Source organism: Symphodus melops (genome assembly GCF_947650265.1).
Source record: "Symphodus melops genome assembly, chromosome: 1".
Lineage (NCBI taxonomy): Eukaryota > Metazoa > Chordata > Actinopteri > Labriformes > Labridae > Symphodus > Symphodus melops.
In genome coordinates, this window is record NC_136691.1 from 33,825,771 (window position 1) to 33,852,366 (window position 26,596).

Genomic DNA, 26,596 nt, shown 5'->3' on the forward strand with positions numbered 1-26,596 from the left:
GGGGATGTCCTCTCCTGGCTCCTCCCACGGCTCCTCCCTCTTGAGTTGTAGTCCCGCCCACCCATGTAATCAGGGTCGAGGTATTCCTTGCTGTCAGAGGTGTGGTCGCGGCCCTCACTACGGTACCAGCCGTTATCGTTGTCGGCGTCGTAATAGTGGGTGGAGGGGGTGTAATCCCGACTGTCTCCGTCTGGGGACGGAGGCTGCTTCAGCGAGTGGACCGCCATCTTACGAGGTCTCTTCACCGTCTGAGGGAAGAAAAAACAAAAAAGATTCAATAAAAAGGCATCAAATACACAAATCCGATTATTGAAATAACCACTTAGTGACACCTTCGCACTTTTTCACTATTGTGACACGTTTATTGAAACACTTTTTGAACCATATGAGGTTTTACTACCAGCTCGAAAATAGAAGGCAATGTTACTGATACTTGGTAACGAGCAAACCAACTTTGAACCCTTAAACTTGAAACATCAGAAACTGTAAGAAACCAGAATTTGTAGCTTTTTAATAATAAGTTGAACTTCTCCACAATCCCAAACACTAAACTGGACTGTTAAACTGCTGGGTAAGACTGATTTAAATCTGGAGTGAAGGACGCCACTGGGAAGCCTTCAGGCACGCTCACTAAAAGCCAAAAATAGACGGTAAAGATAATAAAGTCATGTAATGAGCACATGGGCAGTGCTAGCACCACCAGCCTTTGGTCCACCTTGAAGGTTAACATTCACATGTCTGTGCTGAGGTATTGAGTTTGTCACAATATTGACAAAGTGCTCCATGCTACAGGATGTCATCTGTCCACTGTGCCGGTGAGCAGAGGAGTGGGCAGAGCAGCCCGTCAATCAGAGCTACAGTCCTGACGAGACAGCAACACGTAACAGCATTAAAGGTATTCAAATCATTCAACAAACAAGTCATTCTGCTGCCATTTAATGTACACTACAACGTCTCCACTGCACAGTCACTACACATATGGAAACTTAAGAGGAATAATCACCAGGCTAGCAGTCCCAGCAAACATTTCTTTGACTGTATCATGCTACACACCATCGTGATGAGGGAACATGGGACTGATGAGGGAACATGGGACTGATGAGGGAACATGGGACTGATGAGGGAACATGGGACTGATGAGGGAACATGGGACTGATGAGGGAACATGGGACTGATGAGGGAACATGGGACTGATGAGGGAACATGGGACTGATGAGGGAACATGGGACTGATGAGGGAACATGGGACTAATGAGGGAACATGGGACTAATGGTGCACACTGCACACCCAAAGGAGTGTAATGAGGGAATCAATACGGATTCTTCTGATAGTCCTCTCCTCTTATACTACTGACTGACATCAGCTAAAATGTTTCATATTTCATAATCAGCATGAAGGAACACACGTGGTCCTACAGTGAAACATTGGATAAGATCTTCTTTACATCTCATCTTTATCTCCCACACAAGACACAAACATGTTTGAACCAAAAAGCGATTTTGTCTTTTTTCTTTCTTAAAGACAATCCTGCAACATAAAAAAGGTTCATGTCACAGTGAGTCCTGTGTGAGACCTGAGAGAGGTCACTTATGTTTATCCTTACAGTGTCATTCTAAGACCTAAAAGAAAAACTTGAAATGAAGGTTTAGGTTTAGTTTACACTCCATGTAGAAATGTCTTACGGTTGTCTCATTTATAGATCTGACAGTCTGAGCTCCCAAATGTGGACTCAATATGAAAAAAAGGAATAAAGAAGCTTGCACTTGTCTCATCCTCACGTGTGTCAGGTAATTCTCTTAAGACAAAATGAGACCAACATGAGGTCTCTTAACTAATGCTTCAAGGATTTTCTCACTTTTGTTTTCTTTGTTTTACAGATTGCTCGTCTCTCTTCCGTCTAGTTAGAAGTAATAAGGCAGACACAAAAAACACAGAATAACATGAAGTGCATATTCTCTCCTGTGTCCTTTTTTGGTCAGACATGAACACTGGTTGATCAGTTAAAAACTACTGATGTTCTGTACTGATCAGATACAAAATCAAAGATGAACATCTGCGTAACAAAACCTCAAGTTGCAGGTTGCAGTGACCACACACACACACACACACACACACACACACACACACACACACACACTGTTACAGAATCTGATGGTTGAAGACGCTGCGGTTAACCCTTTAACTCTCACACAGCTGATCGTTCACACATGAAGGCAAGGCAGCGTCTCTGTGCACACTATGTTCAACAAGACAACTTCAAAAAGAATCCAACACAAAGAGCCGAGACACAGCTTAACACTGCACGCTTTGTAAGTCTAACTCAGGCGTGAGAGTGGATGTTCAGAGAGAAGAAGGGAATCCGATTCTCCACCACGCGTCAGGATTTGATATTTAAAAGAGATTTTATAATTAAAAGAGAGCAGAGAGGGATTAGTTCAGTCCACACACGGAGAGAAGCTGCTTTTAGAGCAACGTGAGAAGACGCCTGAGAACAGAGAGCAGCGTGCAACTCAACCACACACACACACACACACACACACACACACACACACACACACACACACACACACACACACACACACACACACACACACACACACACACACACACACACACACACACACACACACACACACACACACACACACACACACACACACACACACACACACACACACACACACACACACACACACACACACACACACACACACTGTAATTACATGATTAACTGATGGAGATTATTTGAAAACATTTTGCACAAAATACTGAAAGTATCATGTTAAATAAATGTTTCTGTATATGACTTGTATTCATTCTACACTTGTGTTTGTTCTCATTGTGTTTATCTTTATTGAAGTTTGTCAGGAAAAAAAAAAGATTTAATTTCTCTGCTTTCCTCTCTAAATGTGTTGATTTTTCTTCCAAACTTTAATCATCCCCATTCAATTCAAAGACCTAACCCAGAGGCACAGAGGAAGAAGCCAGTCGAGGGCAGAGGGCATGAACACCACCTGTCACTGATGGGTTCATGTCAGTCCCGTTGTGTCGTTCGCCCCCAGCTTTGTCTGTGTGTGCAAACAAACAGCTCGCTGGCTGTAATGAGATGTTCACTGAATTTGACAGAAGGTATATTGGATTAGAAATTCGAACCCAACCTGCAACTTAGCCAAAAAAAAAAAAAAAAGTTAATGAAAAACAAACAGGCAGGTCTCCTCGTTCATGTTTTAAAAGACAATTACACAATATCTGTTCCTTTATAAGTTTGGCGTGTCAACACAACAAAACACTTTTATGATCGTCAGTCCACTTTGCTTCTTTTCTCTCTCACACAGATACACGAAGAACATGTTGTTCATTTAAAGAGAAAAACTATTTACACAACCCAGAAAACCTTTTTTAACGCCACGTGACATTTTATACGTCATCTACACCACATCTTCAATCCATCCGTTATCCATGTATCTTATCCTGCTAGGGATCGCTGGGGGCTGTACTGTCATGTTACCCATCCTCGAACCTTCATAAATAATTCAGCCAGATAGTGACTTAAAGGACAACTGCTCATTTCTGTGTGGAAACGTAATATATTGAATATTTAGTATAGAAATAAATGCAACGCACGTTCAATCGAAGCTGAGCAGTAACAGTGGAATCTGGCTTCTAATCGTCTTTAAGTTTTTTAAAGTGACATTTGTGATCAGAAGGTTAACCATCAATACTGTTTACAAAACCTTCTGATCACAAATGTCACTTTAAATTCTTCACTGGTCACTTTAACATGCCATTCACTGCACAGTATTATTACTATCTTTTTCATTGTCCTGCTGAGTCCACCACACTATAGTCCTCTGTATATATCCCCCCCTTACTACCTGGATTGTATTTATGTTTAAGTTATTATTTCATTCGATTTTTAGCTTTTTGTTTTTGACTCTGCACTGCTGCTGCTGCTGTAACGCCCGAATTTCCCCATTGGGGATCAATAAAGTTATATCCTATCCTGTCTTATAACCGTGCAGTAAGTGATGGATTTTAAGGTATTGAGGAAGGGAACGTTGTTCACACGTTTCTTCACATGAACATCCATCTGACTCATTCAGACATCAAACACTCGACAACAACACGTGTGATCTGACACGGTTCCTTTATGAGGTTCTGTTGCAGATGGTTCCTGTGCTAGAAACAGTTCCTCATGAGCACCCTTCACATTATTCTTGTACTCATTATACGAGTATCATTCACACTGTGTTTTCTCCCTGTGTTGTTCGTACTCACTATTTTGGCCACTTTTCCACATTTCCGGAGCGACTGCACAGCAAAGGAATGAGGCACGTTGTCCATGGGGATGGAGTTCACCTGAATGACTCGATCATTTTCACTGCATGACAAACACACAACACAAATATATCATTAAAACAAACAACAACTGAGTTTTAGTGAAAACACGAAGCTAAAAGCATCACCATTGTTGCCAACTTTAAGAGGACAGACCACCGTGAAAATATTCATAAGTAGCTGAAATGTGAATATATTTTCAAGCTGTTCAAACATGTATTTATGATCCAGGATATGTGTTTAAAAGAAAAATCTTCTTTTTTTTGTTTGTTATTTACACACCAAGTTATTCTCTCTGAAGCTCTGATCGGTCTCTCTTCACAGTTCCCTCCGTTTCAAAAAGCCTTTATGTTTTGTCTTCCTTCCGATTGGAATCAGTTTCCTCTAAATCTTCGTTTCTTGTCATCATTTCACTTATTTAAAAACACTTTGTTTTCTCCTCTTCACAATGATTGTGTATGCTTTCAATAATGTCAGCACTGTTTCTCTGTGTGTCGACTGAACCGCTCTCCTCTAAAGGTGTCCAGAGCTCTACCTGTTGTTGTTGTAGTTTAGTGTTGTATCAGTTCTCTGTTGCATGTATGGTGATACACCTCAAGGGGCTCATCCTACAATATAAAAACATTTAAATAAATTAAATGTTACTGTGACTCCCTGCTGTATGTAGGCCAGTGAATCACATTAAAGTGTGTTAGAAAGGTTATCAGGTCGTCTGCAAACATGGGAGGAGGGACAACCCCTCTCCAAGACAGCAACCGCGACGATACATCCCATAATCTCTGTGTTTATATACGTTTACAACTATTCAGACAGAAAACCTTCAGCTCATAAAACACAAGTACACTAATCACAACTTGTGAAGGACGAGAGGCTTTTTCAGAAACTTCATGTGCAGAGTTGTATGTTTTAGAGGCATTCAAATGTTATGTTTGGACTGAAATTAATTTCCAGTACCGTGTGTTTAAAAGTAATGAACACGGTTTAACCAGTAAAGCGCAGTTAATCTTTCTGTCAGACGTACAAGAGTAATCCGTCTGCTGGTCCTCCCTGCAGCACGTCTGACACGATGATCGATGTCTCTCCGTTGTCCACGTTGGGGTTGTCCCGCCCTCCTGACACGGCTATGCCAAAACCCATCTTAGAGTCCTGCAGGAAGAAGAGAATCAGTCAGACAGAACAGATACGACCAGAACATTGACGTAATCTGAGGGACAGATTTAGAAGTACAGGCTCCACTATACCAGGTGTTTCTGTTCCCATGCTCAAAAAAAGAAGGGACTAGTTCATTATTTTTGGCACAACTTCCCTAGAAGGAAAACAAAGGGACACGAGAAGCGGAGATCTACTTTTGAAGAGATATACTGTAAGCCTATGCTAAATTAGCTTTAGCAGAGGGACACAGCAGCGAAGCTGTGAGTGTGGGCAGACCTGTCACCAAGCCGTCCAGTTCGGTACAGAAACCCTGATCTGCTTTTCCACAGCCAAACGTCCCATTGCCTGGTAGGCAGGGTGTAAACCGGATGGGGATGGACACTTCAGTTACTTATTAGCATGATATCGTAGCATGCTGCCGTTACATTTAGCTAAGAAGAGGAACCAGGCACAGTCGACAAAAAGGTCAACAATGGAGGACATCCAGCGTTTTATGTTCTTTCTTGTTGCCATGTAGCTTTTTATCACAAGAAGAAGACAAGCTTTGAGAGAAGACTGCAGGCTGCCAGGAAGTAAGAATGAACCTGGTCGTCATTCAGGAGGACTGTGCTCCTGTCTGCAGGACCTAACAGGAAATATGTGGCTAATTTACCAAACACATCAAACTAAAATCAGCATCTGATCGTTCTACATACCATTAAATTCAATAATGTCATTACAATGAAAGAAATTTTAAAAAACACTTGTTACTCGTTACTTGATTTGATATAGTCGAGAGCCTCTGCAGTCCAAAGATGATACACTCCTTCAGAAACAGGCAGGGATTGATTTTCTGTACACCAGGACTAAACTGATAGTCAGGTATGTTGTTGACAACATGCCTCATATCAACTGTTGAGTCTGTAAATAATGGGAACATATATTTCAGAATGGAGGCACCAAAGTTACTTTGCATCATATAGTTACTTACATGATGCAGTGACTCTGATACTTTATGATTGTAGTAACTGGGACTCATTTCAGTAACTCCTCTGTTACAGCTCACAGCAGAGGGTTAACGTTTGGCTGTCAGTACCATGGAGACCAACAGCAGTAACGTCCGTGTCGTCTATGGAAGAATGAATAGTCCTCTGAAGGATATCACCAGAGGGCTGCCAATGAGCCTGAGACTCACACGGACCTCACACCACACTTCTTTTTCTGGTTTCTGGTTTGGTTAAATACTAAAATAGTAAACACATGATGTGTCATGCAGAAGGAAAGGTTGAGGGTTGATTCAACTTTTCTTGCCACAAGCAGAAAACTAAACTATCTGTGACATTTTCAGATTCCTGCACATCACCCGTGTTTTCATGTGCATTCATTTCCTCATGTCATATATCATTTAAACACAGACACATGGCTGCATGAACGTGGTGCAGCAGCCTGAAGCGGGGTCAGCTGGGGGCAGGGGGGGGGTCTGAGGGTCTATTTTTAGATTTGTTCGTTTGGACAGAAGGACTCTGACCTCAGAGACATAATCGAGATTTATTCTACTAATGGAGGACACCGTTTCTTCCAATTAGGGAGAAATAATGAGTTTCAGCGTTAAGCTCAGAAGTGATTAAATGTGGATTCTACAGGTTGGTCAAGTTGTGGACTGGAGCAGAAGTAAAATACGGATTTTTCAGATCCGTTTTATGATGTTGTTCATGTACATATTTAAGAGGGAATGAATGATGAATGCTGTTGAATTAATGGATGCATGTTGTTTGAACATCCGATGAATAAACTCACCCGGTGCAGAGTTACTGTGTACTGCTCCCACACCGTCTCCTCCATCCCCGAGCTCTGCAGAAAACAAAGAGAGCACGGTTACTCATCCCTGCATTTAAATACCAGATACCATGACTAATGATAGATCTCAGTTGTTGTAGAGAATCATCCAATCATCTATAAAGTCTCCCCAAGGCTTCCAAACACTCACGGCTGACAGAACAACATGTTCACAGTATCAGTGTTTGTGCATCACATCCACACAAGCACAGCATGTTTGAGCATGTTGTATACGCAGAAATCTTAGATTATATAAAACATGGACGTATAGTCTCAGTGATGTCACCCATCGGTTTCTGAAGCGTCCTTTTAAAGCTCAATGGTTGTGGTTGCTGTGTCGAAGAAGCTCAAACTGGTTTATGGTCTGCATGGCAACAAGCTTCCTGGTAAACAGCAACAACAACAACAACAACAACAACAACAACAACAACAACACCTGGGTTAAATAAAATCCACCCCGTGTTGTGTCTGCTGATCCAGAAACTAAATGACCAGACCAAATCCTTTTTCTGCACCAGGCTGTAAACATGTTTATTCCTACTGAACAAAGTCGACATGAAGTGAAAAACAGGCTTACATTTTTAACTCCAGCATTCCTGTATTGTTCAAATAGACTTCAATAAAACATTATGTGAGTACATAGTAAGCTAATTATCCAATCAAACGCATCCCAAAGTTTTGTCCGCCTTCTATCTTGTGATTGGTTGTTTTCCGTTTTAGAGAAATACATCAAGACACAGCAGTAAGATATTCTCCAAGTTCTGTTTTCTGGGGACTTTGTGACACTCAAGAAAATGCAGTTTGTTGCATTTTTTGAGTAAAATAATGAGTGTACTTTTTTTTTTTTTCGATCAACGCAATGCAACAAAAAAGAAAAGTAAAACTTTCAACCAGCAGCAGCATCACACACACACACACACACACACACACACACACACACACACACACACACACACACACACACACACACACACACACACACACACACACACACACACACACACACACACACACACACACACACACACACACACACACACACACACACACGAGTAGGCTGCGTGGGTGTGAGAACTTGAAGTGACCTCTGTGAGAGAAGAGTCACTATGAAGTCGATAACAGCTTCCTGTGCGTCGCTCTGTCTGCTGTGAGCTTTTTAATTGGACAAAATCACCAACAAAACATCTGCCCAAACCCATAAACACCTTAACTCTCAATCTGTCTGACTGGCTGTCCGTCTGTCTCTGTGTTCATTTCTGCAGATGTTCATTTGGGCATTCAGATCTGCAAAAATCTGATTTTAAGCATTTATGAATGTGAGACAAACAGGGAAGCAATAAAGCACAAGAGCCTGTAATGACGAGCTTTCATATTTCTGATGCAGCTCTGCCTCCTCTAGTTTCACTTTGAATGTTCTGTCTCTCTCTAAACTTCTGGAAAAGAGTTTGATCTAGTTTGAGTTCAAGTTCCGGTTCAATTCCCATTAATTGTGTGTTTTTAAGGGGGCATGCTGCTGTGCTTTAAACACAGCGTGGTCGGCACTATATTTCAAACTTGAAAGCGCTCAAAGTACAGAAAGAAGTCTCAATCTTTAGGAAGCGACTGAACACCACTGATAACTGTTCTGCAGAGTTACAGGCCCAATAAAACACTTCTGAACTCAACCCGACTGAAACTTTTCTGATGTTGGGAAATGAAACATTTGCGAGTAAAGCTGTGCTGCTACACACTATTACTGATGGATGTTATATCTCCAATAATATCTAAGACAGTATACTGACTTTGATCACTGTCTCCCTCGTGTCACTGCATTTAAACAAAAAGGTCAGAGTGGTGTGTAGGCTAAGTGTTTAGCATAGAGAGAAGTTTGTCACTCTTAATACAGACATATTTGTTGTCGTGCTTTAAACATTGTGCAGACAGTGACGCTAATAAAAGAAATCTGAAGAAACAAACATCATGAACAGCATGTACGAGAACACACCGAGCCATTTTTAGAATTTAAAGAGAAATGTGAAGATGCGTCACATACTCTGCCGACAACATTGAGAATGATACATCTGACTCTCTGTGTTTCTATACAGTCCTTCTTTGGTTTAGTTACTGCTGCTCCACCTGGGAAACTTTTCCATCAGAGAAAGAGTCCCCGGAGCCCTGACCCAAAAACCCTCTGAGTACTGACAGCCTGCAGAGTTTAAGACAAGACAGTCGCGCACACACACACACACACACACACACACACACACACACACACACACACACACACACACACACACACACACACACACACACACACACACACACACACACACACACACACACACACACACACACACACACACACACACTTTGCCTCTCAATTTTAAATAATAAAACAAGAATTATTGTCACTTCACACGACTGTGATATTACTGACTGTACAGAAAACAAGCTTGTCTTTACTTAAGGAACGATCTATTTATCTATTTTACTTCAAGCTGTTTAAATGATCAATTTAAGTGAAAATGACCACTAACAAACTATTTCACTCCCTAACATCATTTACAGCATCAGTGCCTCTACAGGAAGACAACATCTATAAAACATGAATCTACAATTTTTACACCTTGACATTTGCAAAGTAGTGCCACACACACACACACCACGTCTCACACACAAACCAGCACTCAGCTCCTTTCTGTCTCACCTTAGTTAAATGCCTTCGAGTCATTTTAGCTCAACCGACACACACGCGCGCGCGCGCGCGCGCGCACACACACACACACACACACACACACACACACACACACACACACACACACACACACACACACACACACACACACACACACACACACACACACACACACACACACACACACACACACACACACACACACAGAGTCAGCAGCAGGTTGATGGTCTCATCAATAGTCAGTCAGCCGTTCACTTGCAGCTCAGCGAGTTTAAGTCGTGCTCTGCGGCTGTTTAAAGACGATGACCAGAGAAGAAAATGTCAACAGACTCCGACATGACGAAGCAGAAGAACTCCAGCAGGTGCTGCGCTGATTCATGACGACCCGTTCACCTCGTCCCACTTCACCATCATTACCATTTAATGTGTTTCAGCAGCAGCGAAACAAAGTTTGTGTTAAGTGTCCGGGCAGCAACCTCATCGCAGCTCGCAGGATTATTTTATATTTTATATGCAAATGTGATGAGATGACATCTTAAACCCCCCTCAGTGGGAGACTACAGGTTGGGGGTGGTGGGGCTGAATGTTTGAGTGCAGCACTGGTATGAGACAGTAATGACACTGACAGAGCAGAGGATTAGACCAGGAACATTGTATCTTGAACAGGGAGGATATCGAGTTGTCTTCCTGTCTCTCTATTAATAACAGCTAACTCATTTAATAAGAGAGGCTACAGAGTGACTGTTGCTCTGAATGCAGCTCTAAATGATAAAAGACATGGTAGGTAATTTTCTCCAGATACACTTTTGCAAAATGTGGTTAAAATTGTCTTTAAGTCCTGACAGTAATTAATAATTCATTTGCTCTGAAAAACAAAAAAATCCATCATCTGTAGCAGTGCAAACTTTGCACTCTGCACGTTTTATAAACCGATCAAAACTCTCTACACCATGCATGCATGAGCCCACACTCAAAGCATGAGCTGAAAACTTCTGGACCAATTATTAGCTTCATTTGATGACATTGAAACAGGTTGAAAGTATGAACGTCATACGCAGAGCTCCAATCAAACAGCTAAAATCTACAAAAATAATTTTTGGACGCTTTGAGAGAAAGCGTCATTGTTGTTTATTGTGATAAATTCAGACTTTTGTGACGTCTTCATGTAAAAACCACAATAAAGGTGAAATTTCGATGATATTCATCCCCTCTGTGATTCAGACACATTTTATTTAAAGATAAAGTTTGCTACAAAATAAAAGACTTGACAGTGCATTAAACTAAACTTCACCATCTCTGTGCTTTCACCTTTTGTTTTTTTATTATTTATTTATTTTATCTGTGACAACTGCAAGCTGCACAACTAAATTATTCAAACAGACACACAGCTAAGTGAAAGAAATGTACGTGTGTCACTGCGAGCGGCACAAATGGTAAATAGACTTGAGCTTGTTCAGCCTTCTTCTCTTCTGCCTACTCAAAGTCCTTTTACACGGCAGGTCACACCTACACACTCAGTCTCATGCATGCACCCGCTGGTGGCAAAGCCACCATCAGACGTAACTAATCCCATTCATACACGTTTATGCGACGCCGGTAAAGTGTCTTGCTCAGCACACGTATGACATGTAGCTGCAGGGGCTGGGAATCGAACCCTCGACCTTCAGATTGAGAGACGACGACTCGGCCTGAGGCAGCAGCAGACTAATCAACTGCAAACAGTAACATCGTCAGATCGGACTCCACACTGTCAGAACTGGTTGTAAAAAAGATGAGCTACTTCACTACACATAATTAAAAGTCACTTCAAGTTGAAGGTTTAAAAAAATGATCCGAACACACACGAGCTGTGCTCCATCACCTCCAGGTCTGAAGTGCAGCCCAGTAACAGACGCATGTTCATATTTTGCAGTGAAAAATCAAATCAATATGCAGATTTACGCAGACATATGTAGAGATACCAGGTTTTTCATTATGGGACATCATGAGAAGTACCTCAAGAAACAACCAGTATTCTCCTAAAAGCAGCACCACCAACAACTCAGCCAACCAGCAACTTTACATCTGAGGAAAACTACAACAACAGAATACAAAGAAATGATCTTTTAAAAAAAAAATTCATTGTAAAAAAATTTAAATAAATGATTCAATTATTTGACTTTAATCTCTTTTTTTTTTCTAATGGTGAGTTGAGAGTACAATTTCATCCTTCACGAAAGTTCAAGTACACTGTTTATCTGAATCTAAATGATGTCGTACCTTGAGCACCAAACATCTGCTGATCTCTGCAAACTGAACAGGAACCTCGTAAGACATTCACTCTGATGGTCTGTGGCAAACAACTGCTGAGCTGCACTAAGTGAAGGGGATACCTGTCAGCCCTGAGCAGGCTGGCTGTGCGACAAGAAGAAAAAAATTCAACACCTAAAGAGATTGAAGCTGCAGCACAGACGCAGCTCACAGCCGCTGTGTCAGACTGATGATCAGTAAACTTTCAATGACACTAAAGATACATTACTTTCATGTCGACAGTGATTGTCTTACTATAATATTAATCCTGTTTAATCACAGTGCAGAACTTCTTCATGTCCTGTTGTTCAATTGTTATAATGATTCTAAAAACCAGCATCCTGTTTAACTCATTCATGTGAAGCATCTTTAATTACAAAGATCTTCACAACAGCAGTTAGTAATTACTTTGACCAAATAAAGTGTCATAAAAAGAACGACTATGCTGAATATTATCGACTAAAAGTGTACGATAAGATAAAAAATAACATACAATGAAAAATCATGGGATTAATTTGACTTACCCTGCATCGAATTTAGGATAAATAAATAAAAATAAAAAAAAGTTTAAAAAAAGATGGGGCTCCTCTGATTAAATCTTCATCAAACATCCGTCAGAAAACCGTTTTTAATGTTACATTTATGTGAATGAAAAAAAGCCTTTCTAAGAGCTGATGGGATCAATGAAACATCTCCACCGACACCAGCAGCAAACAGCAGCGCACAAGAGTCAAGAGGAACTGGTCGAATGCAGCATGCAGGAAACTCTCACTCACACTCACTCACACACACACACACACGTACGGACACACACACACACACACACGTACGGACACACACACACACACACACACACACACACACGTACGGACACACACACACACACACACACGTACGGACACACACACACACGTACGGACACACACACACACGTACGGACACACACACACACACGTACGGACACACACACACACACACACACACACACACACACACACACACACACACACACACACACACACACACCAAAGATTCAGAGCCTTTAACATCCCGGTTATCTAACAAGTATACGTCCACTACCACTTTGATTAGTGTCACTGCTAAACAACTACACAACAATATGACATTATTTAAATAAGCGCCTGTTTAATCCAGCACACACACTCCAAGGACATACACGAGGGTTGTCAGGATACCAGATTTTAAACTTTGATGTGATTCCAGTAAAAAAGATACGTACACAAATAGAAGTCCGAGACACCCACAAAAAGATAAATTCTTATTTTCAAAGATCAAAAATGTAAAAGTAAATTATTGCACTGTCTAAATTGCTCAAAAACATTGGCAGCATTTAGTTTTGTTTTCCAAAATAGATGGTGTGGAGTTGACTGCATTTCTTTAAGAATTCATTCCTCTCCAACCCAGCTGAAATGTTATGAAATCTACAAATCGATATAATTGTTTTAAACATGTTCAAACATTTATACACTCCTAGCCCACACACACTCTCTGCTCTAAATCCTGCACACATTGTCCCACCAGTCGGAGCAGACAGGAGTTCCCTGCAGGAGCGTAGAGGACCACCAGGCTGCCCATCAGCTGCTCCGTCTCTAGACCCCTCAGCTGGATCTTGGCCCCCCCGCCGTCTCTGCTGCCTCCCCCTTCCATGAATCCATCTGAGATCCCCGTTCTTCCCGTCCTGGCCTGCCTGAACCGGTGCCAGCAGCCGGTCTGCAGCCACTCCAGACTCATGGCTCCGTCTGCGGGCTGAGCCCCCCTGCTCTGTGGAAAGCACGTCCCTGTCTGTAACACTCCTGACCCAGCATGGTCCAGCTCGCTTGAGGGAGTTCAGACAGCATCACAGCCCGAGCAGAATTCCCGCAGGAGCGACTGTTGACCTCTCTGCTCACTGTCCTACCTCCAATCCTGATAAGCTGTGCATTTGAGGATTAGCTTAGCACCGCGAGGGGGGGGGACTAAAAATAACATCTCACTCACAGCATCTCCTCCTCCTCCTTCTCTCGTTCTGCGCAGAGTCCTGAGCGCCTGCACGGCACTCCTCCACTTCCTGCGCAGGTCGGTTGACATGTCCAGGTGAGTGCGGGATCCCCAGGTTTAAAGGGAGAGTCGGGCACAACAGAACGAGACGTCTGTCTTCCCTCCTCCCCGACTGTCACTCTGCTCTATCCCCTGCTGCTGTAACTCTGCCTCTCTCGCCCCTGACTTTCTCTCTCACTTACATGTTATATAGTAACTAAGAGGCCTGTGCCCTAACTCTGTTCAGCCCCTGAACTTTTTGTTGGTTCAGAGTGCTCAAGGAAAACAACTGGTGACCGGATAGAAACATTCAAGCAGTAATTTAAACATCTTAACATTTAAAATGAATAAAACCATAAGACTTTGCAGTACTGTAGTCTGCACTCTGTAACATCAGTATTCTGGACAGGTGAAGGGACATCATGACCACTGCTTTTTAAGAATACTTTTCAACATTAATAGACAATGATTAAAGGTGTTTCTTTTGGTTGCTCTGTCAATAATCCTGCAGGATTAATCTGTCCGGCATTTGCAGCCTGTTAACTATGTTTAAACTGTGTCTGTAAAGTCAGTCTGTTCAATCATTTTAATGTGATTAATACTTTATGTTGATAATTGTAGTCCTGTCAAGGATATACTTTTAGAAATAAATCTAGATTATAGCAGATTACTTTCAGGTTACAAAGATAGTGAATTAAGTTTATGAGTATTCTCAGATATTTCACAACTTAATTTGCTTGATTGTTCAACTGTATCTTTTGTAAGCTGCTAAATCATGAACTCATAGCTTTCAGGACCTTCCGTTCACTGTTCTTCGACCAGTACAGCCAATGAGAGTAGAAACTGAGCTGTTTATTTCTCTACTTAATGGTTGGCTTTACACACAATACAGATGTGTCAATTGAATAAGGGGGTGACAACAGGGTCGACAGATCATCTCTTCAGATTGCCAGGAGCAAATGAAGTCAGCTGACTGGAGTTAGCAAAACAAAATTTAGGTAACAAAAATAACGCTAACGGAAACCAAATGGAAGTTAAAGGGAAGTTAAATACTTCAGTCATTTGTATTAAGATTTGTATAATTAGAAACCTGGGAGTATTTTTTGAATGGTCGTGCATCTCGCCCTCACTTCCCCCTGAGACAGGAAAGCTCTGTATTTCTTGTTGGAAAGGAGCCTCAGATGATGCAAAAATGGTCCTTTTAGCAGGTTTAGCAGGGGTGAAAATGCATCGCTAGTTCCTCGTATGTTCGACCCACTCAAGCTACAGACCTACAGATCCGTGGGCGGGACCTCACTGTCATTCCTTTTGAAATCTCATAATCAGTAGAGGAGAAGGCCGTATTTGTTGTAGACTGAAGATAGAGCACCGTAGCTTCAGTGGGAGTGGCCTGTGGTGCTGTGCATTCTGGGAGTTGTTGTCTTTCATCCACATGAGCCAACTTCAAAGATTGTTTTTAACATCTTTACTACATATGACCCAATTTCAACTCAGATTCATGTATCGATGGATGAAGTATCCCTTTAACTGTTCAAATAAAAAATTGTTATAATAAAATAAAATTTTAATGAATGTCAACTTTAAAAATTAAGTTGTAAAAAAAGCTGAAAATTTACTTTCAACTGACGTCTGCACAGCTCTTTTATATCATGCCAAAATTCTGCTAGGACATGGACTGAGTTACTATTCAGTTAAGCTCGGTATATGTATTAATGTAGACCCACAATGCCAGTTAAATCTTCAGTACACAGTAAGATGTCACGCAGACAGCCGCTCGTCAGGGCTGTAGCTTCAGTCAATGACTTTTCTCCTTATTCTTCAACCTGGATGTAAACGAGCACAGTGATCCGATAACACCTCGTAGCAGCAGAGCAATTTGGTTGAGATCTTTATCTAGTAAATGGAGATAAAGTTGTAATTAGGCTGCTTCAGGTTAAATAGGTGTTTGGATGTTAACCTACAAGGGCTAAAGGGTGGAGGTGCGAGCACTGCTAACATTAGCAACACTATCGAAAACCAATATGACATGTTTTATACAAAGATTCTGTGATCCTGTAGTTTTCATCTGGGTGTTTTCTTAACCTTTCAATAATCCACCAACAGGAATCTTTAATTGTCAATTCAAGGAAATTTCAAATTCAGTCATCTTTTGCGTCCACAGTTTGACCCAATGTGTGATAAAAAAAAAAAAAAATCATGTAAAAACAAGAGAGAAAACCAGTTTGGATATTTTTAATACAAAAGGTCCTTCAATGTGTTTCAGAGTTAATTCTCTTGAAGTTGTCGCTCTTCAAATGTACTGACTAAAGTCACATTCAATGAGAGGTTAAAGCACAAAGTGGGTTTCACTTTAAAGAGTGAGATCAGCAAAGGATCAGCAGAGCAAACAGATAAAGCTCTAATAAAGCCTACTTACACTAACTACTCAGCCCAAACAACACACACGTACACATGATGGTGTTTCATGAGACAGCAAACCAAAGATGGACATTCTGTGCACTGAGGATAAAAGGTGAAGATAACCACACTGTACAGGGCGGTCAACCTCAGGTTTCTGTTTTATATTGTTGTTTGTTTGTGTTTCTCGTTACTTTCATTTAATGAAAAGATAAGCAAGAAAGTGAGCAAAAAGAGAAACCAGTACTCATCAGAGGTGTAAACTGTTAAACTCATATGACAAGACACAAACAGAGTAAACTGCAGAAACTATTTGCAACACCGAAGAGCAACGGGGACTTCAGAGCGGAATAAAACCTGAATTCTCTGACCAGTCTCCTCGTCAAAGTCAGAGCCTCTCTTTGTGTGACCACCTCCTTTATAGGAGACCATGTCCACCAGTAAAACAAGAAGTCATAATTATGAAGTATTTGACCTAAATGGGAGATGAAAGAGATTGAGAGATGAAACTTTATAACATAGAAGTCAAACACGATTACTGTAAAATGTCACAGTTAGTCAGCCACAACTTTGACTTCTCAAAAGTTTGACTTCAGAGACATGTTTTTTTTGTCTGACAGAATGGGCTTCCATAACAACGAATAACCACCACAATTCACATTTAATAAAACTAAATTAGGATCCTTATTGTTTTTCGTCAACAGTATTACTGGTGCCAATAAAACATTTCAACACTTTATGTTTCACCTCTACTAAACAAGTTGTTTAGACGTCCAGCTCATTTCACGAACCTCTCTGTGGGACGAATGGGAAGGTGCACTTACAGGCAAATAACTCACTCCTTTAATTTGTGGGGAGGATTCACTTCATAAAGAGGCTTAATGTTAATCCCTGTGTCAAATAATTGGCCTGTTACACACAGATAAGCAGCAGAATAAAGCAGAGATGGAGGCGAACTCAGGGGAAATCACTGATCAATGAAAGAGCCATAAACAAGCAGCTCTGCACCTAATCTGAGGCTTTAGAGCTCTGACAGGGACACACACACACACACACACACACACACACACACACACACACACACACACACACACACACACACACACACACACACACACACACACACACACACACACACACACACACACACACACACACACACACACACACACACACACACACACACACACACACACACACACACACACACACACACACACACACACACACACACACACACACACACACACACACACACATCTGTTTTTCCTGTTATGTGACTCTGCCCTACATTTATTAAAAATAGACACATCAATAACAGTTATTTAGGGCTGTGAAACATCAATACTCTCTTTTTAATGATGTTAAAAGATTTTCTCTCACAGTGGGTCATGTTACTGTCACTCTAACACTCACAGATGGTTAATCCTAATCCAGAAGGTGCCGGCCAAAAAACACCCAAAAAAGCATTAAGCTGCGATGATTCCTGGAACTTTGTAACCCTGAACCAACAAATCAAAACATAGAAAGTTATTGAGTATGGTTGCGATCAGGAAATCTCAATAATATCAATAATCCTTCAGAAAAATAAAAGCAAGCATGTGATCAGCTTTTTGAGTAACATGTAATTTTTTTAAAAACTGGTGCCATCACGCAAAGGCTGATCCTGTGTGAGGTATGAAATTCATGGAGCACCCAGTCACCGTCTCTGAAGCACATATTTATAATTCATACAGCAAAAGTGCTCGCGAGGACTTATTTTCATTTTGCAAAGAAATATGACACTTCCCCTGCTCTGCTGTGGACACAATGATGTTCTTTTAAATATATTTATGTACTTGTGCTTGTTTAAACCATGGCTCCCTATTTATACAACATCTACCAGCTGTCACAGGTACACACGTTTTGGAGATGTTCAAGGTGCGACCTCTGATGTTTCCTTTGGACTTTTAAAGGAGACAAATATTGAAAATGTTCTGTCAGAGTTAAAAGTGAGACGAAGTTATTAGTTTGTTTATTCAGTTGTGGACGTTTCATTTGTTGTTCACAGCTACGGCTTGTAAAACTGTAGTTTTTACAGTCCAAAGAAGCTCTGTAAATGTGCAGCAGTAAAAACCTGCAGCTCTGCCATCATCTATACACTCTTTATTTTCCTCTTGGTATGCATGGATCGTGTGTGTGTGTGCGTGCGTTTGTGTGTGTCTGTGGGTGGCCTTCCGAGCTTCAGACAGGCCTGCTCAGTGCTGTCACAGCACATCATGCTCACTACTACACACTCACACTTAACACAGAGCTCCCTCTTTCCCTCCCACTGTAAGGTCTATGTATGCGTGTGTGTGTGTGTGTGTGTGTGTGTGCGCGCACAAGGAGTACCAGTCACTGCCACAGCACGACACACAGCATACAAGTGTAAATAATCAGGGTGTAACACAAACGCTGTGTGATCAGCGGAGAGAAAATGTGTCACTGCTGGGATAAAGAAACATGTCCTCCTGAAAGACATTTCGTAAGAACACTCAAAGGAGGAGTGACATTTCTAAGAACGAGCGTCCTGAGGAGACACGCACCAGACGTCTGAGAGACATGTCTCAGGGAGATATCAGAAAGTGATGACGTACACATTAAGTTGACAAACACCGAATCACCTTACAGGTATGAAAATGATAACTGCTAATTGTTGCTAACATGTAAATAAAAAAATCAAAGAATCTGTCATTTGACTGGTTGTAAAAAAGTGGAGCTCAGACTATTTGGACAGTCTGTTAATACAACTAAGAGCACAGCAAGACAGATTGTCTGATAATTATGTTCGGAACACAGCCCAGAGGTTAAGATCTGACTGAATTAACTGAGGTGAATCCAAGCATACAGTGAGCAGCTCCCACCTGTCACTCAAAGAGGCCACGCCACCTAATTACACATCACTTTCTGCCTTATAGTTCAAATAGTTGAGTAAGTAAGATGGGTAGACAAGTTATCTCTAAAGACCAAAACTGTTTTTTGTACCAGGCTGTTTTTTAATTTGACAAACTTTGAACCCCAGCAGTGGCTCAACATAGCACATTTTTCAATGAAAGTAGGATACCTCCCTGAGGGGGCCCCCCATCTGAAAACGCTCCCGCTCGTTTACCCTGCTAAGCGTGGCACGCATTTTTTTAAAGATTTATTTTTGGGCTTTTGTTCCTTTATTACAAGGATACGACAACGGACAGACATGGAAATCAGGGAAAGAGAGAGTGGGCCACAGGCCGTGCGTTGAGGACTGTAGTCTCCATACATGGGGGACGCGCACACTAACCACTGCGCCACCAGCACACCGTGACACGCAAAGAAAGTCACAGAAGGAAAATAAAGAGGAGTCATCTGTCAGCAACTGAATGAAGAGAAAGAGGAAGAGGAAAAGGAAGAGGGATCCCCCCCGCCATTTAATTTTCACCTACAGTCCCGCCAGACTCTAGAGTTGCCGTGGATAGAAATAATACAAATAAGAATAAGAGGGATCCAATAGGCAGATAATAAGAGGCAGTTTGTGGATCCTTGTTTTCAAAACAATGCTGTCTTGATGTGGAACTCTTTTGAAAAACTTCTTCCAGTACTACGTTTCCAGTGGATCATTTTTGTGTTCATGTGACCTTATAGAAGAAAAGGATCCGGCCCACTGAGATCTGTCACACTGTCAAACGTTTAAACTTCAATGACATGAAAGCCTTTGTTTTATTTCTCCATGACTTCTGACCACTTATTCCTCCACCTGAGGGATTCTGGATTATGCAGCTTAATCCTCCATTGTTGGCTGTTAAACTGGATCTCCTTTTCCATCAGCCTTTTCCTCCTCCTGCTTCTTCACATCCTCCTGCTCTTCCTCCTCAGAGCTGAGAGCAACTTGTGCCATTGTTTCTCCTCATGCCTTATTGAAACACTTTCCCCTCCATATTGCTGTAAATATTTCAGACTTCATCTTTCCGTCATGAATAAAGAAGCAGGCTCCTCCAGAGAGGGAGCTAATGGGAGGAGAAAACTACAGTGAGTGGTACAAAAGAGAATCGCATCTTTACATCTCTGCAAACAGCAGCGAGCTTGTGATGCATGCTGGGAGAGGGGATGCCATTACTGCTCACAGTGACCTGCTGACCTTAAATAAAAATACTCGGCCTTTAAAATTAGAAAGCACAGGCCGGTTGCTGAGTCAGTCTGCAGCATGAAGAGAAGTTTTTGCAAAGTTCAACAACAGTGACCAACTTTACAATCTTCAGCTTTATCTAAAAAAAAAAAAAAAAAAGAAATTTGCATTCAACCCTTTGAGAAGTAACACAAGTGAGCTGTATTTTACGAACAAAAAGTCTCAATAACAGGAGCAGCTTGTAAAGTTCAGCCCGAGTCCCACAGTGTGCAGAGAGATGGGGGGGGGGTTCAGAAGGAAAGCTTTCATTACGATGGATGTTTAATCTTCAAAGAGGAGCAGAGAGGCTGAAGCTCTATGGGATTCTCTATCTCACACCGCGACCTTTCAAACCCACATCAGAGCAGAGAAGGACGATCGGCTGCAGAGGAGGCGAGGAGGAGTCTGAGAGACGAAACCACTCTGAGGTTCAGACTGTGTGAACGAGGGGACTGTGCAACTCTTTCCAGAGGGTTTCAAAAGTTTCTATCAAATTTTGTACCAAGTTTCATTTTAACTATATATGTAATGGAAAAGTCCTGCTGTGGGTTGCACCAGCTTTGTGAAAGTTTAAATGTAGACTACTTTGAATGTAAATTCGTTCTTGCGACAAAGTTTACGCCGTGCCTTAAATTCAGGTGTTGCACCAGCTGACATAGTTCCAACATAAGTTACAACTTAAATCTTATTCCTCACTCCCTGTAGGTGTAAAATCTGCCGTACAGTCTGGTAGTCATGGCGCATCGTTTTGAGAGGTGAGAAAATTTTGAAGATTGGAGGGTTTTACCGGACGTGACAGATTAAGTTCACTAACGTTTGTTTACAAGCAGTGTAAGACAATTTTCTAAAAGTGATTAAAATGTCACAGTTTAACAGAATCTGCAATATTTAGTGTCTGTAATATGGTTACAGTTTACTTATTGATTACTAATATCTGACTTTGGTGTGTTGCAGTTAATGGTTTTGCCACTCGATGTCACTGTTGTTATACTAAACTAGCTTTAGAAACGCTAATGTGCTTCATTAATCAACTTATCATGATGATTTTTCACATTTTACTTAGCCTACGTTTTCGCTGAGAGCGTATCCATAGTAACGGATGTAAACAGACTTTTTTCCCGGCCGTTAGCTAGTTTGTTGCGTTCAGGCTCGAGAGGCAACATTGTAGCAAGCGCTGCATAAAAAAAAAAAGTTCATCACTGATTGGCTGCAGGAGGTGAAAATGAAAAACATCTGCGACAATGTTTTGGTTAGTTTGGACGTTACGCATTAACTAGCTAAGATGTAGCTTACATCTCCGTGGTGTAACCAAGTATCTCGTTTGAACTCAGGGTTTTGTGTAGACTCTACACCATAACTGAAGACACAACTTACGTGTCGCTGGTGCAACTGGCCACTGAAGCTTTATTTTCTACCTTTCGTCAAAATTTAAACCACAAGCTGCTGCGAGAGAACGACAGAGAGCACTGTCGACATCTACAAACACATAGCAACATATACCTGAACATTGGCCACATATTTGTGCAGTTGGTAATTAAAGACAACACATGAACAAATATGATGCCTAGGACTTCCACTCTTGTTGATGTATTGATTCTGATTGAATTATACTTGTTAAAAAGGCCAGCTCCTGTTATCTGTATTAGTGTTCAGGCATAGCACAGCGCCCCTTAGTGGGCATTTACATGAAGGCATAATTAAAGATGACCATGTGATATTTCAGTTTTTCTTTTTTCATAAATTTGCAATTTGCTACATTTCTGTCAAAATATGGTACTGAGTGTGGTGGCGCCGATGGCGCAGCGGCAGCGTGCGCGCACCATGTTGCGAGGCTTTGCTCCTCGCGTGGGCGGCCCGGGTTCGCGTCCGGCCTGTGGCCACCTTCCCGCATGTCTCTCCCCACTCTCTCCCTGTTTCCGACTCTATCCACTGTCCTATCAATAAAGGCAAAAAGGCCAAAAATAAACCTTAAAAAAAAATAAAAAATATGGTGCCGAGTGTAAATAAAAGGAACGTTTTTGATTTTAGCAAATGGCTGCAATGAAACAAAGAGTGAAAAATTGAAAAGGGTCTGAATACTGTCCGTACCCGCTGTATGTTGTTAAACCAAACACAGTCATCTCTGCATTAAAAACATCATCCAGAAGCCCACACCCTCACCACAGCCTCAATGTTCAAGTGTCCAGTTGAATTAACTATGAACCGATGATGTCACTATTATTAGAGTCTAACCAAATATGAAGTTTGACCAGAGGGAGCGCCAGATGAGAGGTCAGGAGGTCAAAACCCACAAGTCATGTCCTTTAGTATTAACAAGGATTTCTACAGAATGGAGGTTGAGTGAAGAGTAGTATAAAATAATGAGTCTGAAATCAGATGAAACGTGCTCGAATCATCAAACACCTCTCCACTGCGTCTGCCTGTCCAGATGTATCACAGTAGAAGTGACGAAGAACACGGAGCTCTTGTGTTTCTTAATCACATGAACTGTGTGACTGTAGAAGATTTTTGGTTTTAAAAAACGTTTGGAGGCACAGAACATGAACGCAGAGATTCACTTCAGTGTACAGTATGTAGTGTAAGAATGAGAGCATCAAGCTGCCCCATGTTAAGAGACCGCTCCGTCTTTGGGCCTGATTTACTAAGATCTAAATTAAAGAGTACTAAATTGCGTGCTCATTGCAAAAGTTTGCACGTTTGGCTTGTGGGCGTTTTTGCGGGTGATTTACTAAGAACATTTGCGTGAATGACGTCAGGTGTAAACCTTGTGGAGGCGGTCGTATTTCTGTCTGGCTTTTGCGCGTTCTACTGGTTTACGTCACAGAGAGTTTGGACAGAAAGCTGGACGACTGCAGGTGCTAAATAGGTATTAGTGAGAGGCAAATGAACTGTGGCACTGGTGCTCAGTGTGTGTGCCACTCGTGCCATCGTTGCGCACCAGAAGCTGGTCAGCGCTGTTTCTGATCAGACATAAATGCCATGACAACAGGTACTGAAGTTGGGGGTACAAGCATGGTGAGCCCCCCATTCAAGCGTCCCACAGCGCAGCAGCAGGGGAGGGGGCTGTAGAGTGAAGAAACGAGCGCGCTCTGGAGCGCACCAGAGACACGCAACCCGAGAAAAGGAAATGCCCAGTTTAAAATGTAATGTTGGCGAGAAGAAGGAAATAGGACGACATAAGTGTCAATGTTGAAATTCTTTAGAATGCAGACGCTGTGAATGTTCAGTTTAATCATGGTGTTTCTTTTAAACTGTGATTGAAGCAAGACACAAAATAAATGCATACCATTTATTTCTCTGTCATTTAAACATGTTAACACGTCTTTTATTGTGCCTATGTCTCCTCCTAACTGCAGTCTGCAGTGCGTAACACTGGGGCTCTTGGATTAGCACGTTCTTTTCAAAGGTGTTAAATTCAGACACCGTCACAATCACCGCAATTTTTGCCTGGCTTGGTAAATCACATTGCGTGTACTAACTTAATTTCTTTGCATTTTCTCCTCCCAGTATTTTGCACGCTGAGGCAGAAACGCCTCGTTTTACATATTCATTAAGGCAAACATATGCTCATATGAAAGACGCAATCCTCACTGCACGCTGTTAGTAAATCAGATTGCACATTTTTTGCTGGTGGTATCAAGTTTGCTTGTAAGGTAAGTTTCTGTAAGGTTGTCGGACACTTTGGAAAAACAATCTGAACATTTTGGAGACAAAGAGTACAACTTTTAGTGGACACACTATGATCCATCAATGATTACGTTGACGACATTAAGGCATGTGTCTGAAAAAATCTACTGGAGAAGCTCGTCAAGTTTTCAACACTTTTTCTGTCTATTAGACATTTAAACCCCAACATGAGGAAAAATGTTCAAAGGTGAAAATGCAGAGCCACTGCAAACTTGATTTTTTCTGGCATGTTATTTTTGCAAAGCCCAAACCCCAGCAGCTCACTGAGCAAACAGACTAAATGTTTTGTATTCAGAGCAGCAACTTCTCTTTTTTTGAAACTTCATGTTCGGTTTAATTTACAGCCACAGCGACGTGACCCAGCAGAGACACTAATGAAGATAACTGCAGAAGGTGCGATGAACACTTGTCCACATTAAGGCCATGAAACACCAACATCCATCACTGACTGATTTCAACACCGTCTCACCCTCAGCTGCTGGTGTGTACAGTGTGTGTGTGTGTCTGTGATTGTTCGTCAGTGTCTGTTATGCTAATGCACACTGCTATAAAAAGGGAGTAGGTCAGCATCTACTGTACACACATCTCTAATGATGCGTAAGCTTTGTGTGTGTGTGTGTGTGTGTGTGTGTGTGTGTGTGTGTGTGTGTGTGTGTGTGTGTGTGTGTGTGTGTGTGTGTGTGTGTGTGTGTGTGTGTGTGTGTGTGTGTGCATGCATACGTGTGTCTGTCTGCACATAATGATGTTCAGGTTAAACGACCTTCAGCAGGGTGGAGTTGAAGGTCGCCCTTCAGAGCTCTACCTCTGACATCATGACCGGTTCGCTGCACACAGATCAACTGTTACACAATCCAGAGACATCCGTCATTAAAAAAAAAAAACAACAACACTTTACTACGTGAAAAAAAAAAAAAAACTACGTTATTTCCTAAAACCTGCTCAAGCTTCTTTTCTCTGACAAAGAGGAAACTGAGACTTCGAGCACATGCCTTTTGTAATGTTGCATGTGTTGTGTGCTCCACTCTCCAAATCCAAAGTTGGATTTGATTTGACTTTAAAACAGCAACTGGTTGCTTTGAAGGGAATGTACTCACCTACCTTTCACAGTTATTCAAGGTTTTACTGAAATGTTTCATTGAGAGTCTGAATCGAAGCTTTCTGCCAGTTCAGCTTGGCTTATGACACAAACATGGTAATTATAGTTATAAAACCACACAAAGGCAAACAGAGGTAATTATCAGAGCATTACATACATGTGAGGCTGCAGCCTGTCAGCCTGAGGGGCTCACAATACAGCCACACACACACACACACACACACACACACACACACACACTGACAACAATGGACATATTATGGCACAAAACTCTGACCTGAAAGCAGACAGGCACACACACACACTCTGACCATGTAACACACAAACAGAGAGTAATGTGCCCACGCACACACACACACACACACAATGTGCACACACAAACAGTTTGGTGCGTACCGGGTCATGGGAACTGCTCCCATCTAGCCTGCAGTCAGCGGTGTTAACATAACACACAAAACAAACAACACAAGAAGTGGACTGGGTCAACACTGGGGGGGTCGAACTACTGTGTGTGTGTGTGTGTGTGTGTGTGTGTGTGTGTGTGTGTGTGTGTGTGTGTATTCGTGGGGGTGCTAGCTGGTATTTTAGGGATTTGAGGAATTTCTGAATTCTAAGTAGACTAATGACATTTTTTCACAGCCTTGAGACAGCAAAACGATTTCAAGCTTGTTGAATTTAAAAGACAGACTCAAGAGTTTTGGGATTTTTCTGAACAGACAACATGGACTTTAATTAAAATATTAAAGGCAAAGTCAGCAGCAATGTTCGCTCAGCTTGTAAACACAACATAGACATTTGTCCCCTCCTCCTGGGCTTGCACCAGAAGCACGCCCACTGCAGGGTTGCTTGTACCTTGGAGTTACCTGAGAATCTTACATTGGTTGTAATGGAAAAGCAACTAACTAACCACACTGTTGTTTGGCACCTGCCTGTCCAACAGACAGCAGGCTAA

General features: G+C 41.7%; 1 protein-coding gene across 1 annotated transcript in view; it reads right to left on the reverse strand.

Annotated features, from left to right (window-relative positions):
• LOC306828294 (tight junction protein 2-like) overlaps positions 1–26,596 on the reverse strand; it is a 104,112-nt gene that overhangs the window by 32,686 nt on the left and 44,830 nt on the right. Inside the window, exons 2-5 of the mRNA XM_079350678.1 lie at positions 7,267–7,320; positions 5,360–5,484; positions 4,279–4,381; positions 8–248 (exon numbers count right to left, since the gene is read on the reverse strand). Coding sequence (XP_079206804.1) covers positions 8–248; positions 4,279–4,381; positions 5,360–5,484; positions 7,267–7,320 — 523 coding nt within the window. The remainder of the gene's footprint in view (positions 1–7; positions 249–4,278; positions 4,382–5,359; positions 5,485–7,266; positions 7,321–26,596) is intronic.